The sequence below is a fragment of the Lepus europaeus genome, chromosome 16 (assembly GCF_033115175.1).
Source record: "Lepus europaeus isolate LE1 chromosome 16, mLepTim1.pri, whole genome shotgun sequence".
NCBI lineage: Eukaryota > Metazoa > Chordata > Mammalia > Lagomorpha > Leporidae > Lepus > Lepus europaeus.
Genome location: NC_084842.1, coordinates 3,323,554 through 3,340,138, shown reverse-complemented (window position 1 = coordinate 3,340,138; position 16,585 = coordinate 3,323,554). Strand labels below are relative to the sequence as shown.

The window sequence follows — 16,585 nt, the reverse complement described above, 5'->3', positions numbered from 1 at the left end:
TTTCCATGCAGGTGCAGAGGCCCAAGTGGATGGAAGACCTCTCTCTCAGCCTCTTCTGTCTCTGTGTAACTCTGACTTCCAAATAAATAAATAAATAGATCTTTTAAAAAAAAAAAAAAAGATGGGATTTCATCCTTTCCTAAGGATGATGAATAGTATTCCACTATGTATATACAAGCCATTTTCTCTATCCATCCATCTGCTGATGGACACCGGGGTAGACTTCATATCTTGGCTAATTGCAAACAATGCTGTGATACATATGGATGTGCAGAAGTCTTATGAACTGACTTAATTTCCTCTGATACTTACCAAGTAGTGGGCATGCTGCAACCCACAGTAATCCTATTTTTGCTTTGTTGAGACATGGCCATGCAATGGAGATAGCAATTTACCTTCCCCAACTGTGAGTCAGGGCCCCTTTTTCCCACGCCCTCACCACCACTTGTTATCGTTTGCTTTTCTGACAATAGCCATCCAAAACTCAAGTGAAGTGGTATGTCACTCACCTTCTGATTTTTGTCTCCCTGGTGATTAAAAATGCAGACCATGTCTTCATGTGTCTATTGTACATTGGTTAGTTTTCTTTTGGGATATGTCTGTTAAGGCTGTTTGCTCGTTTTTTAATCACACTACCTGATTGTGTTCTGTTTTGTTTTGGCTTTTTTCAGTTCCTTACATATTTGGATATCATTTATGTGGTTGAAAAATACCTTTTTGGCATATAACTTATTGTTCATAATGTTCTGTCAGGATCATTTTGTGATGTAAAATAATGTCTCTTTCTTCATTTATCGTTTTATTTATTTGGGTCTCTGTTCTTTCATCTTAGTCTAAAGAATGACTTGCCCACTTTGTATCTTTGTCAGAAATTTAAGATATTGCTTTGCTGTTCTTTTGTATTTTTGTGTCTTTCTGTTCTGATCTTTGTAATTTCCTGCCTTCTATTAACTTTTTCTTTAGTTTTTTCTTGCTTTCCTATTTCCTTGATATAAATATAAATTGATTATTTGAGGCCACGCTTCCTTTCTGATACACGTGTTTATTGGCATAACTTCCCCCTGAGAACAGCTTTTGCTGCATCCCTTAAGTTTTAGTATGTTATGTTTTCATTATCATTGGTTTCAAGAAATGTGTTGTTTCCTCTGTTTTCATTGACTAGCTGATTCTTGGGGAGTAATTATGATTTCTATGTCTTGCATCAAGTTTTCAAGGTCCCTCCTGCTAATGATTTGTAGTTTTGTGCTGTTGTGCTTATAAAAGAGAGTTGGAATTATTTTTGTCTTCATAAATTTTTAAGACATGCTTCATGACCAAATAGAGAATCAATCCTGGCAATGTTCCTTGTGCCATAAGAAGTATTATGTTGCTGTCAGATAAAATGTTCTGTAATTCCTGTTAGGTCCAGTAGGGCAGACGTACAGCCTACACCCATTGTTTACTTGTTGATTTTCTGTTTTGGTGACCTATTCATTTTTGAAACCGGGATATTGAATTTCCCCATTTCTTACTGGCTGTGCTATCTACCTCTATCTATCTATCTACCTCTATCTATCTCTATCTAATATTGGGTATATATATTAAGTGCTGTGTAATGGTACATGCGTTTACTACCGTGAGCTGATCTCATGGAGCAAACGCTGTGTTCGTCTGTCTTGCACAGTTTTGACATACAGTCTAATCTGTGACATTGTGTAGTAGCTGCTCACACTGTCTTTTGGATTTACATTTGTTTGGAGGATCCTTTTGTAAGTTCCCTTGCTTTCAGCCTGTTGGCATCTACGCAGCTGAACAAAGTCACTGCTCAGCAAGTAGATTTTTGGGTCCTGGCTCCTTTATTCAGTCTACTTAACATTGATTCATTGAAGCTGTTTACATCCAGAATTATAGATAAGTAAGATGTAGAACTGTCATTTAAAAATGTTCTATTGTTTTGAGTATCTATTGCTTCTTCCAAGTGGCTATTACAATTTCACATATTTTCATGATAATGGTTACCTCTGTTTCAGACTGTAGGACCCTTTAAACATCTTCGGTTAAGCCAGTCTTGTGGTGTTTAATTTCTCCAAATTTTGCTTTCCTTGCAATATCTTGATTCCCCTTCACTTGCAAAAGATAACTTGTTCAGGTAAAGTAGTCTGGATTTGCGTTTGCTTTCTTGAATAACCATGGCTGTATCATTCTACTCCTTCCAGACCTCTGTAAGAGTTCTAAAAACCTGCTGTTAGGGACCAGCACAGTGGCATGGGCAGGTAAAGCTGCCACCTCACTGCCGTCATCCCACTTGGGCTGCTCAACTTCCGATCAAGCTATGGCCTGGGATAGCAGTGGAAGATGGCCCAGGTCCTTGGGCCCCTGCATCCATGTGATAGACCACGAAGAAGCTCCTGGCTCCTGGCTTCAGATCAGCCCAGCACTGGTTGTTGCAGCCACTTGGGGAGTGAACCAGTGGATAGACAACCTCTCTCTCTCTCTTTCTGCCTCTGTAACTCTGCCTTTCAAATAAATATTTTTAAAAAGATCCCTGCTGTTATTTTAAAGATGTTCTTTTCTGTTGAGGATTTAAAAATTTTTCCTGTGTCCTGAATTTTTGAGAGTTTCACATTAATGTGTTGTGGTGAAGACTTTTTCTCATCATATTTATTTGGGATCCTGTGAGCCTCCTGTGTTTCAGCAAATGTATCTTTTCCAGATTAGGGGAGTTTTCAGCTATTTGATTGAACAGATTCTTTGTGCCATCACTGCTCTCTCATCTTTCCGGGATTTCCACATCTCAAATATTTCTTCATTTAACCATGCCCAAGGTCACCTGTCTTCAGGTTGTCTTCATCTCTTTTATTTTGATTGTTTTTTTGTCTCACTGTGATGTTTCAAGTGACTTAGCTTGAATTTCAGATATTTTTCTCTTGCTTGATCATGTATCTTGTTAGAGGCTTTGACCTGATTCTGTTTTTCAGTTTGATTTATTGAGTTCTTCATTTCCAACATTTCTGATTAGTTTTTTTCAAGATCTCTATCTCTTTGATGAATTTGCCATTTATACCACATATTTTTCTTATGGTTTCCTTTTAAGTGTCTTTCTGTACTATCATCTATCTCCTCAAACATCCTTGTACTCTTTTGAATTCTGTATCAGGTATGCCATTGATATCTTTTTCTTTGGAATTCATTTGCAGAAAATTATTGGGTTTCTTCAGAGGCATTATGTTACTGTGCTATGTTCTGCTACTTGCGACCCTATCTCAAGATCTGCCTGTGTGGCAGATCAGTTCTTCTCTCTCTCTCTCTCTCTCTCTCTCTCTCTCTCTCTCTCTCTTTTATGGCAATCTGCTTTCTCTTGGACATGTGAGGTGACGTGTTAGTGTGGTAGTCTGTGTAGTGTCTGATTTCATTTGGATTCCACAGTCTAGTCTTTTCTATCATTTCTTTGGCTATATCCAGGGCCTGACATGACAACCAGGGAGACACACAGTTCCTAGCAGTCATGTGAGCGTGTCCCAGACTGCTGTGCACACGATGCTGAATGAGAGGGACGTCCACTGTGAGGACATTCTGGTAATGAAGGTGACAGCATTTGGAAAAGGATGGCTATTTCTTATGCAATGTGCAACAGCAGCCCCCAGCAGCCCCAATGCCAAGGTGGATAGCTATCATGCCCCTCCATTCCACGAGCAGGATGGGCACAGGAGCAGTTGACCTGGGCTGGGGAGAGGAATCCTAGCAGAGGGACAAACGCAGCTGCTTGTGGTGGTAAGTGGGATCACAGCACTCTCCTACTGCTACCTACTCTCAGTCTCCAGCAGTGTTAATGTAAAAGCAAACAGAGGTGGGCGAAACAACGGTCCTCACTCTCAGCGCCTGTTCTCCGTCCCTGGCCAAGACAGCTGAAAAGCAGTGGCCCAAGGGGAAGGGATGGGCAAGGTTGCAGTTCTGCCTCTGGGCAACCATCCTCATTCCACAGCAGAGGCCAGAGACAGTGACTCAGATGTATTTTTTTATTCTTTTTTTCTTTGTCTTAGTGAAAACTTACATTACATCTTTGGTTTTTCAGTGCCACTGTGATTTACCAAAGTGTGATTTTCTTTTTAGTTTAGTCTGCATGGATTTGCTTATAGTCTTAAATGAAGACTTGCAGATATTTTGGGATGAGCTTGAAAAAATTCTTAGATTTTGGTTTCTTTTTAAAATATTTATTTATTTATTTGAAAGGCAGTTACAGAGAATAGATTGTGTGTATGTGTGTGTGTGTGTGTGTGAGAGAGAGAGAGAGAGAGAGAGAGAGAGGAATCTTCCTTCCACTAGTTCACTCCTCAAATGGTCTCATCAGCAGTGGCTGGATAAAGCCAAATCCTGGAGCCAGGATCTTCAACCAGATCTTCCATGTGGCTGGCAAAGGCTCAAGCTCTTGGGCCAATTTCGGCTGCCTTCCCAGGCACATTGGCAGGGAGCTGGATGAGAAGCAGGGCACCGGATCCACACAGGTGCCTATCTGAGATTTTGGGATCACAGGCAGAGACTTACTCTTTGCACCACATTGCCTGCCCGTTTTTTATTCTTACTTTTTGTTAAACACATTACATTTCCAATAATTTGTATACAGTAGCATTCACTCTTTGGAATAGAATTCCACAGCTATTGAAACATGGATAGACTCACATTTCTAGCACAATGGTCCTGATGCAGAATAGATCTGTCACCCCAGTCATCCCCATCACTCTGCCAGTCCTTAACTCTGTGTTGTTGGAGAAGCCTTCCAACGAAAATTTGTCTTATACCTCACTCACGGAAAGATATTTGAGTTGTTGCTAGGTTTTCACCAGAGTGAATAAGCCTACTATAAACATGCACACAGGCCTTAGCATATTTATGTTTTGTGGATAAATACCCAAGAAGGAGAGTGCTGTCTCATTTTGAATTGTGTAAGAAAAAGCTAAACTTTTTTCAAAGTGCCTGTGTGTTACCTTTGTTTTGTTATGGGCAGTGACTTTGCAGTCAGTCCATACATCCATCATCACACAATATTGTCAGTTTTGGTTTTGTTGGGCTTGGGGTTTGCTTTGCAAAGCTTTAGATGCCCAGTGATATCCTATATTAGGGCTTTTATTTTAACCTTTTATTTCAAAGTAATTATAGATTCACAAAGTGTTACAAAGGCCCATAGACAGAAATTCTATGCAATCTTCACCCAACCTCTACCAATGGCAAAATGTTGCAAGTCTGTCCTGTAATATCCCATCTGGGAAAGAGATACTGAGAAAATACATAGACCTTAATCAGATTTCACCACTATGTATGCACTCATCTGTGTGCGTGTGTCTGTGTGTGTGCATGGGTGTACGTGTTCTGTGCAATTTTGTCATGTTCAGACTCATGTCACCACCACCGCAATCATGATATTCAACTGTGCTCCACGGCTGCCTACCATTACCACTTTGTAAATACACTGCTCATTTTTCCTCATTGCTAACTCCTGGCAACCCCTAAATTCCTCTTCATTTCTTCAGTTGTGTGATCTCATGAATCTTATATAAATAGAATTATAGAGTTTTTCTGTAAGCTGAGCTCCCACAGACAGCAGAATTTCTGTCACCTACATATAAGTCATTACATTATCAGCATTCATTCATTTTTGTTTTGCATAAGTTCATTGTGATTTATTAACTGTTCACACTGTGAAGGACATTTGGATGGCTATCAGTTTTTATCTATTATGATTAAGTCTGGGATGACTATTCATATAGAAACATATTTTAATTCTTTATGATGTGTGGCCATAACTAAAATTGCTAGGTCATATTTTTAAGCTGATTATTGTTTTAAAAGCAATGGTCAGTTTCTAGTGTCTGTACCATTTGACACTGGCACCCATAATATATGTATGGTCCATTTTTTTTTTTTTTTGCATTTTTACTACCAATCCATGGTACAACTTTTATGCATTTTCTTTTCTCCTTCTTCTTTTTTATAAATTTATTCATTCTGATAGCTGTGTATTGATATCTCACTGCAGTTATAGTGTTCATTTTCCTGTGGATAATATTATTGTTAAGCATTTTTACAGTGTGTATTTGGCTGTAAGAGCACCTTAGTGCTCTTATGTGCTCAGATCTTATGTTACTTCCTAATTGAGTTGATGACATTTGTGTTTCTTTAATGTTGAGTTTTGAGAGATTTCCTGTAGTACATAACTTTGTTGGATGTGTCATTTGTACATATTTTGTCCAAGTCTGTGACCAAGAGTATTTGTTTTTAATTTGAACTTTCCACTTTATTTCCGTATCCGATACTGCTTTGCGTTCAAGTTTATGTACTCTTTGTCCTAGCAGTTGAAGATTTTCTGCTGTTATACTGAAAGTGGTAGGTTTATGTCTTGCATTTAAGTCCATAACACACTAGCAATTAATTTTTATAAGAAATGGGAACTCTTAGTATTGAGTATTTTTTTCTTTTTAATTTCTAACTGTTATTGATACAATGAGAACAGATTTCATTTATCCCATAGGTACAATTCTAAGAAGACAACCATGCTTCCCACCCTCGCCGTCTCCCAACCTCCTTTCCCTCTTTCCTTTCTTTCTTTTTCTTTAATTTTTGTGAAAACTTTAGTTCAGCCCACTCTATATTCATAGGATTAATGCACCACTAGCCATGATATTAACAAGCGAAAGCAGAAAGATCACAGTTCCACAAGAGTGTAAACAAGGATTAAAAACAATTTCTAGGGGACAAAGAATGGTCTTTTGACAAAATTTGTGGAGACGACTGGGTATCCACAGGCAAAAGAAAGAAGATGGATCTCTACAGCACACCATTCTCAAAAAGTAACTGAAAATGGATCGAACTTCAGTATCTAAAGCTCTAAAAATTGTTAGAAGAACACCATTTTGTGGACTGAGCTTAGGTCATGTATAGAAGAGGCTAAGACAGGGGTGAGATAAGAAAACAGTAGATGAATTCAACTTTAACAAAATTAGTAACTTTTGCAGTGCAAATGTTACAAATCAAGAAGTGAAAGGCAAATTACAACAAGGGAGAAAATATTTGCAAATAGGATGTCCAATGTGGGAGCTGGATCCAGCACATATTAAAAAAATTTTTCTAAGTAAATAATCAAAAGTCAACTCAATTAAAAATGGAAAGTAGTGGGTCAGACCTATGTTCCAGCACCTGGAACACTCATGTCTGCACAATCCTGCTTTCACCCCCAATTGAAGCTTCCTAGCAATGCAGACCCTGGGAGGCAGCAGGTGATAGGTCATCTAGTTGGGTCTCTACTACCCATATGGAAAACCTGGTTGCATTCCTGATTGCCAGCTTTGGACTGGCCTAGTCCCAACCATTTCAGGTATCTGGGGAGTAAACTGCAGATGAGATTCTCTCCCTGCCCTTGCTCTCTGCTTTTAAAATAAATAAATTTTCTTTTAAAAGAAAATAATGGGAAGAGATTTAAATAATCACATCTTCACAGAAGATGGACATATGGCCAGTAATCCCATGAAATGTGTTCAATGTCCTGGACAAATTTAAATAAAACCACAGTGAAGCACCTTTTCACACCTCCTGGGATGAGTACAACGAAATGCAGGCAATTTGTGGCAATGAGTTTGTGGAGAAACCTTGTTGGTGATCTTTTCCCAGCAGTGGCCAAACTCCAAGATCCCCATTAAATTATCCGCTAAGTATGAGTGGATGTCCAACAAGGCTCAGGTTGTCTCCTGTTGTGTTTACACGCCTTGCCTCTCTACTGAGCAGTCCTAGGATGTACACATGCACGCACACACATGCACATACACACGCACACACACATACACACTTCTGGGTTCCATGATCTACCAAGCAACTCTGTCTGCGTTGCTGTAACCTAAGGAGTCCAGCCATTTAAGTTGCGGTGACCACAGTCTTCTGCTTCCTCAGCTCAGTGGGAAAGTCGTGAGCTGTGCTTGGTCTGTGCTGAGATTCTTTTTGTACTGAGGTTGGCAACTCATCCTAGGTAAATTACATTAGAGTCAGCCTCACGTGTTCTCCGTCCTTCCTTCTGAAATGGTAGTTTTCACTTTCCTGTGAATTGTAGAAATCACTTCTCTCATGTTTTTACCCTGAGTTATATTTTCTTTTCTTTTCAAATTGCTAAAATTTGATTTATTTTTCTTTTCTGTTTTCTTTTTAAATGTGTATCAATGTAAAGAAAGCAGATTATCTGAATTTCATAGGTACAATTCTAGGGTAAGCATTGTAAGAGGACACAGGTGGCATCATTTAACGCAAGCATTTCATCGTGACTAGAACTGGAAGTATAGTCTTTCTGCCCTTGAATAATGGAATTTCCCAATCAGTTAAAAAAAATTTAAGTCCATTTCAAAAGATTTATTTATTTATTTGAAAGGCACAGTTGCAGAGACAGGTAGAAACTGAGAGAAACCTTCCATCCACTGGTTCACTCCTCAAAAGGCCACAACAGCCAGGACTGGGCCAGTCCAAAACTAAGAGTCTAGAACTTCGTCCAGGTCTGGGACATGGATGCAGCTGCTCAAGTACTTGGGTAATCTTCTCCTGCTTTCCCAGCTGCATTAGCAGGGAACTGGACGAGAGGTGGAGCATTGCTGACATGAACTGGCACCCACATGGGAAGACTGCATCACGGGTGGCATCTTAACCACTGAGCCAGCTCCATGGTCAAATTTTTGAAATCTATTGTATTTTTGGTGAAGAGGTTCTCAAAAAGTGTTGACCTCTTCAAGTGGGTGAGGCAGTTTTTAAACCTTTGTTCAGGACCAGTGCTGTGGCGTAAGTGGGTTAAGCAGCTGCCTGTGATGGCGGCATCCCACATGGGCATGGGCTCTGACCCAGCTCCCTGCTCTTACAACTGGGAAAGCAGCAGAGGATGGGCCAAGTACCTGGGTCCCTGCAACTCATGTGAGAGACCAGAGTGGTACTCTGGGCTGCTGACCTCAGCTTGGCCCAGCCCAGGTTTTTGTGGCCATTTGCAAGAACCAGCAGATGAAAGCTCTCTCTCTCTCTCTCTCTCTCTCTCTCAGCATTCTGCCTTTCAAATAAATCTCAAAAAAATGCTCTTTATTTAAATTTAAAAACTGTTTTAGGCAATATTAATGTGTTCAAAGTAGCAGGGTACGGAAGAGGAATGATAGAATAAAAGAGACTGTAATATTTTATCACATAAGTAAAGAACAGATGCTACATACTGCTACTGACCGTGTATTCTCAGCAACGTGTGCATGCATTGACGTGTAATGCAATTTGGGCTACTGTCACAGAAAAAGCTTTTAAATTAAAAAAAAAATCATTCTTAGGGTGTAATACTTGAACCCCAAATTTTTTTAAATCCAAATTATTGTTGTACTTTGAATGCATTTTCCTGAAGGTGATGGATACATTCATGTTTACAGGTAAAAACCTGCCCTGGACTCTAACACGACAAAGTGCTCCTAAAAAAAATGGCCTTTTGATCAGTCTCTATGTTTTTCTACCTCTCCTCATGATGACTGGTGTCGTTGCTTTAAAATGGAATAAAATGAAGGAATTTTTGCTCAGAACAAACACTTTAAGTGAAGGGTAGGTAAACATTTTTATGTTTAATTTTAAAACATATTATGGGAAGAATGGAAACATAATTAAGGATCTCACATATAGGGATTCCAGGAGGTGTAGGGTGAATTTTTAGAAGAACTAAATAAGAAAGTCCCAGACTTCAGGCACTTGGGTATCCCTCATGTTCACAGGAGCAATTGTGCCAGCTCAGGAAATCCTCGGGGCCTTTGCAGGAGCAGCTACATTGGCTGAAATTGTTTTAGGAAGTTCTGTTGGCTTCCCTGGCAACACCACTGCCACTGCCCTGACACCCACCTGTGCTCGGGAGGTGAACACACAGTCAGGGAAGCAAATGCTGTGATCAGAACACGTGGATGGTAGACGGTAGGAAAAATAGGAAAAGGCACGGACTGAGGGAGGAAAAAGCATGATAACCTCCATTTTGTTAACAATCAATGCTGTTCATAGATTTAAAATTAAAATTAAGGTACTGCTCAGCTCTTTCTTTTTTTTTTTTTTTGAAGATTTATTTATGTACTTGAAAGAGTTACAGAAAGAGATAGGGGGAGACACACACTGAGAGACAGAGAGAGAGAGAGAGAATATTCCATCTACTGGTCCCTCCCCAGATGGCTGCAATGGCCAAACCTGAACTAGGCCCTAGCCAGGAGCCAGGAGCCAGGAGCTTCGTGCAAGTTTCCCACGTGGTGCACAGCTGTTTCCTTCACCATCACACCAATGCTAATCACAGTTTGTCCAGGGAATACTTAGGGAAATAAGGATGCAGAAATAAAGACAAAGAAGTGGGCCTCACTCCATGCACAAGAAAAATGGCTTTCTGTTTCCCATAAATGCTGAGGGAGACAAAATCGTAATTAACATTTCCATCAACAGCTCGATTCATAAAATTAGTTATTAAAAAGCTGGCGGCACGTAATTCAGGTTAATGTCTGTATTATTTATAAAGATGTTTATATAATCAAATCAGTTTTGATGGACTTAATTGAAAAGCTGGGATAAGTCTTTCTGATGTTCTTATTTAAGACATCTTGGAGGGCTGGTGCTTTGGTGCAGCAGATTAAAGCCCTGATCTGCAGCACCTGCATCCCATACGGGTGCCAGTTCAAGTCCTGCCTGCTCCACTTCCGATCCAGCTCTCTGCTACGGCCTGGGAAAATAGTAGAAGATGGCCCAAGTCCTTGGGGCCCTGCACTCACGTGGGAGAACTGGAAGAAGCTCCTGGCTCCTGGCTTACAGATCAGCACAGCTCCGGCCTTGTGGCCATTTGTGGAGTGAACCAGAGGATGAAGACCTCTCTCTGTCTCTCCCTCTTACTCTCTGTAACTCTACCTCTCAAATAAATACATAAAGTCTTTTTAAAAAAATCCATCCAAAACTCTGGCTGAATTTAGATGCCTTTTACACAGCTGTTCACTTTTGTCCCTAGAGAATATGTACTGAGAGACATTGGTTGTGGGTAGAATATCGGTATTTTCACTGACAACTAGTCTAAAATGTTTGGCATAGATGTACTGGGTCAAGTGCACGCAGAGCACTCATAGTTCAGGGAATGGACAGATCTGGGAAGAGATGATTTCAATCCTAAAGACCTAAAGACTGATTTGTCATTTGTAACAAATGATCCCTTATTATGGTATTTCTTCAACAAGTCTGATTCCCTTCAAGCATCTGTTCTTGGTTATCAAAGATGTCTTTTTTTTTTTTAAGATTGCTTTTATTTATTTAAGACAGAGTTACAGAAAGAGGTAGAGCCAGAGAAAGAGAGATGTCTTTTTTAAATATTTGTTTATTTATTTGAAATGCAGAGTTGGGGGATGGTGGGACCGGAGACACATCTTCCATCCCCTGGTTCACTCCCCAGATGACTGCAAAGGCCAGGGCTGGGCCAGGCTAAAGCCAGGACTCTGGAACTCCAGGTCTCCCTGTGGGTGCAGGGGGCCAAGTACTTTGGCCGGCTTCAGCGATTGTCACAGCAGATTAGCAGGGAGCTGGACCAAAAATGGAGAAGCCTCGGCAGGGATGGACCCTCACAGAGGTTGTCAGTGTCACAGAGAGAGGCTTAGCCTACTGTGCCACAGGGCCAGCCCAGGAGGGGTTTGTGAGTACTAGTAAGGGGTTCAAACCTGTTCTCGTCATCTGTGGCCAAGGAGTTGATGTCATGTAGTAGTGATCTGAAAGCCATGACCCTCGGTTTCAACATTAGCTGTGGTGTACAGTGGTCTTGCAAATCAGACATGCAGGTTGTCTAAATACCACAAATGTGACTAAATGTAGCTGGAAGATTTAGCTGCCAGCTTAAGGATCTCATTAGCGAAAGTGAATTGTTAGTCTAAATGTCTACAGATCCCCAGATCTTTAGATCCCCAGATCCCCAGATTATTAGATAGGTGGTAATTTAAGAATTTTTAGGTATACATAGAGATTATCTTTTTTACTTGGGAATTAGGCTAGAAATGATAATATTTCAGGTCCAGCACGGTAGCATTGAGATTAAGCCATTGTCTGCAATGGCAACATCCCATATGGCCACTGGTTCAAGTCCCAGCTACTCCATTTTCAATTCAGCTCTCTGCTATAGCCTGGGAAAGCAGCAGAGGATGGTCCAAGTGTTTGGGCCACTGCACCCGTGTGGGAGACCCGGAAAAGCTTTTGGCTCCTGACTTCAGATTGGCCCAGCTCTGGCCATTGAAGATATTTTGAGAGTGAACCAGAGGACGGAAGATGTCTCTTTCTGTCTCTCCCTGAGACCGTCTCTGTAACTCTGTCTCTCCAATAAATAAATAAATTTTAAAAAACAAGGAAATGATAATATTTAATCCTGTTTTTCAGGTAGGCAAGAAAGAGAGCTTGTTAACCAGGATTGATTTTAGTGAATTTTTCCTCCAAACGCTTAAAATCTTTCAACGTTAGGCCAACCTGAGAAAAAAGACAAACAGTAGAAATATTGATACATATTCACTGATGGACAAATGCAAATTAGCTGTGTTTCCTTTTCTGTAACTCTAAGAAACAAACATTGCTCTCTTTTATGCAGATCAACATCAGAAGAGAGCGTTCACAGCACCAACAGCATCGTGGAGCCCTACAGCTAAAGGTGAACTGAGGGCATCGGGTCACTGACTGTGTAAACCAGCAAAGCCTCTGAGCCTCACCCACACTTCCGCTTAAGAAAATCATTACTCTTGGCAAATCCTCATTTGCTAATTCCCTGTGATAAACCAAAGACCACAGTAAAGCGTGAGGTGTTACTTATGTGTTGTTGGTTTGGGATATTGAATGCTAACTCATGTCACCCTGGCGTGTATTAAGCAACAACTTTATAAAAAAAAAAAAAAAAGTGAGCGAGCCTAAAGACATTTTAAATATTCTCAAAATATCTATAACATACGTGTCCCTGCTCCTTCAGGTCAGGTCCTAATTAGTAAATTGACATAGACTGTCTCCCAGTGTTTGTATTTCTTCCTCACTACGGCTCCATTGCTATGGTTACCCGTGTTCTGGAAATGAGGAAATGGGCAAAAGGAATTTCAATAACTGCTCAAGTGCACAGAGTTTTGGGGAGACTTGGAATTTAAGGCAATCGGACTCCAGAGTTTAAGCTCAAGGCCAGTTTTGGCACACAGCTAAAACTATGACAGAGGAGGAGGGCTTGGGTCCACATTGCGCGAGGACCTCTTAGATGCCAGGCGCAGTCTAAATCACCCTCCCTCCAGATTGTAAGGGTCGCAGAACATCTACCGCCAAGGAGACTCCAAGAGACACTCTCATGCGATCAGCAAAGGGTTTATTTTCTCCAGCACGCTGGGGCTGTCTGAACACTCAGGAACAGAGCAGCCCCAAGTGAAAGAAGGCTAGGGTTTTTATACAGTGCAACAAACAAACGGGAGGGGGTGAGTTTATACAAAGATCACTACGTTACAGGAACTTATTGTAGCTCTTTCCAGACTCCTGCAAGCGGTATCACATGAGACAGTTACACAAAGCAGTTTTACAAGGCCATTCCTCAAGCGGATGCGGACAGTATCACAGGCACGTGGGGACACATGTTTCAACAGAGATAATTCGGTTCCTTATCACCGTGGCTTCACTTGGATTATTGCAGTTTTAGTTTTATGGCTTTACAATCGGACTCCAGAGTTTAAGCTCAAGGCCAGTTTTGGCACACAGCTAAAACTATGACAGAGGAGGAGGGCTTGGGTCTACACTGAGCGAGGACCTCTTAGATGCCAGGCGCAGGCTAAATCACCCTCCCTCCAGATCATAGAATGGAAATCAAACCAGCACCCACATGTATTCCAGAGCTGTAATTTACATACGTAAGAATATATTGGTACTTGATGTGTTAGTTCTATCGCTGGGAATAATGGGAAGAAGTCTAACTTTGCACCAAGAGTGCGTGATCAGGCGTTCCCCCAGCTACTCACCTGCCATTGCCCTGTCTGCCTCCGACTGACAGTCGTGTCAGTGGGGATCTGCTTCCTCCTCTGTCCCTGAGCACAGGGGGCTAGAGAGCAGAAGGCCCCGTGGTCCTTACTTTGAATTCCAAACGTCCCATCCACAATCCCAAGGCTATCTCTGTGGAAGTGCAGCATCCAGTCACCCAGACTCCTTCCAAGACCAAGACAGAGCTGTCAAACCCCAGAGGCAGAGCAAATCCGTCTTACACAGGCACCTGGCTGGCAGAAGCACCCATGCGTATATCTAGGCCCCCTACATAGGAGCCTACATGTTTAATGAGCACCAGCAAATACCAGTTTACCTGCAGCCATGTTAGCAAGAGGACTGTGGTTGTGAGAGGTCAGAGAGGGAAGCTGGGGTGGGATCGTGGAGGTCTTGAAGGCCCTCTGACGTTTTACTGTGAGTGAGAGGAAGGACTCACTGGGGGAACAGATTCCAGTACCTGCCTTACACATTACAAGGACTTTCCTCTACAGAAAAAAGACCAGTCAGCTTAGTGGGAACCCTTTCCTATTCCCCTATCTTATCACATACTGACATCTTTCTTTTTGTAAAAAAAAAAGATTTTATTTATTTATTTGAGAAGCAAAGTTACAGACAGAGAGAGACAGAGAGAGGTCTTCCATCCTCAGGTTCACTCCGTAAAATTGCTGCAACAGCTGGAGCTGGGCTGATCTGAAGCCAGGAGCCAGGAGCTTCTTCTGGGTCTCCCATGCAGGTGTAGAGGCCCAGGTACTTGGGAGAACTTCCACTGATTTCCTAGGCCATAGCAGGGAGTTGGATCAGAAGAGGAGCAACCAGGACACGAACTGGCACCCATTTGGGAATGCTGGTCCTGCAGGCAGAAGCTTAGCCTACTATGCACAGTGCTGGGCCCAACTTATATTTTTCTTTTCCTCTGTTTCCTAATGGGTGATCTTTGTAAACGAAGTTCCTAAGGGTCAGTTTATAGTGTTTCCTTTTCATGTGGTTATTGCAAACCATCCATGAAAAAGAAGCTGTGCCTTACAAAAGTGCTTTACAAATCTCACAAGCACCAGTTTCAGCATGAGCAGAGGGTGTGTGTGTGTGTGTGTGTGTGCGTGTGGTTGCTGTTTTGTCTTGTTTTGTACTAATTAGCTGCTACACCTGTAGTTGACTAAGACAGCTCTGAACTCTGAAGAGCAAGCATCTCTCTGTTTCTGTATTTCGCTCACAGCCACTAAGCAAGAGCATCAGAAGCATCAGCTGGAGAAAGGGTATGACCCAGACGCTCATGGCTCACTGCCTGGACTCAAGAAACAAACTTTCTGTTGTGGCCTCAAGTATTTGATTTCAGCAACACAAATAAACCCTGTGCCTGAAAGTGAGCAGGCTGCTGTCTGTGGTTCTGGTGCCGGTCATGGACCTTCACCGGGAAGTAAGCAGCTTTGCCCTAGAAGCTACTGCAGTCCCAATGGGAAACAAGCGCCTTGTCCACTGCTGCCCGCCCCAGGTGCCCTTGGCCATGGTGACTCCTGCGCCTCCCCAACAGCTCTCCCAGGCTGTGGAGCATGCAGTGGGAGCATCACTGGGTCGCGGCATCTCCAGAGCCCCAGATGGTCCTGCCATCTGCTGTATCTACAGGATGGCCCTAGGTGGGTCCTTGCTCACAGATCTCTGTTCCGTCTCCAGGTAGTGCTTCCTGGGCCCCATGTAAACTGAGACCCGAGGTACTCGCTTGTCCTTTGGGGACCCCACACTTGCTACTCTGTCTTCACTGAGCTTCGCTTCGCTGGGTAGGCTTTCCTTGTTGCAGTCTCCCTTTCCCACCCTCTCCTGCTGGGTACCACAGGTACCACAGGTACCACAGGTCCAGCCAGGACCTGCAGGGTCTCTGTGCAAAGGCAGAGAGTCTCCTGGGAGAGAGGCGGGAGGACCGCATTGCCGAGGCTCATCTGTCCTTTCCAAAAGTCCAGCAGCTGATGGTGGATGAGAAAAAGCGGCACATCCATTCCAAGCAACAGCTTCCGCCATCCCTCGGGGTCAGGCCTTGCTATGGCACGGCTGAGACTTGAAACCACTGTGCCAAGTGAATAAAGCCAGGCACCCAGACCATGTGCACCATCCATTGGTGTGAAACGGGCAAACAGGGCCACTCTGGACAGAACACTGGGTTTAGGAGTTGTTGAGGGCCGGGATTGTAGATGGACAGTGTGTAGAGCAGATTGGAGAGGGGTTTATGGAGAAAGGGCGCAGTGTTTGTTTTCTGAGGTGAAAAAGCTAAACGGAGTGGTGGCTGCACACATCTGTCTGAACTAAAAATCTGCTTTAAATTATCCCTTTAATTTTTATTGTTTGAGAGGCAAAAAGACAGGGCAACCTCCCATCTGCCAGTTTGCTCCCCACATGCCCCTGGACTTGGGAGCACCGTCAGGAGAGGAACTACGCTGCAACAGGTGATGCAGGGGCTGGAAGTGGTGACTTTGCTGCCAGGCCACACGTGTACACCGGTGAAACGTGAGGTAACAGATTTACATCTAAATTATTTGTTTGAAATACAAACAAAAAGCACTAGTTGGGATGGCTGTACCACAACTGA

The 16,585-nt window shown here is 42.4% G+C and overlaps 1 protein-coding gene across 1 annotated transcript in view; it reads left to right on the top strand.

The window, feature by feature from the left end:
- Positions 1–12,659, top strand: part of LOC133775464 (A disintegrin and metallopeptidase domain 3-like) — an 85,299-nt gene extending 72,640 nt beyond the window's left edge. Inside the window, exons 17-18 of the mRNA XM_062213798.1 lie at positions 5,367–5,434; positions 12,602–12,659. Of these exons, the coding sequence (XP_062069782.1) occupies positions 5,367–5,434; positions 12,602–12,659 (126 nt within the window). The remainder of the gene's footprint in view (positions 1–5,366; positions 5,435–12,601) is intronic.
- Positions 12,660–16,585: the final 3,926 nt, after the last annotated feature.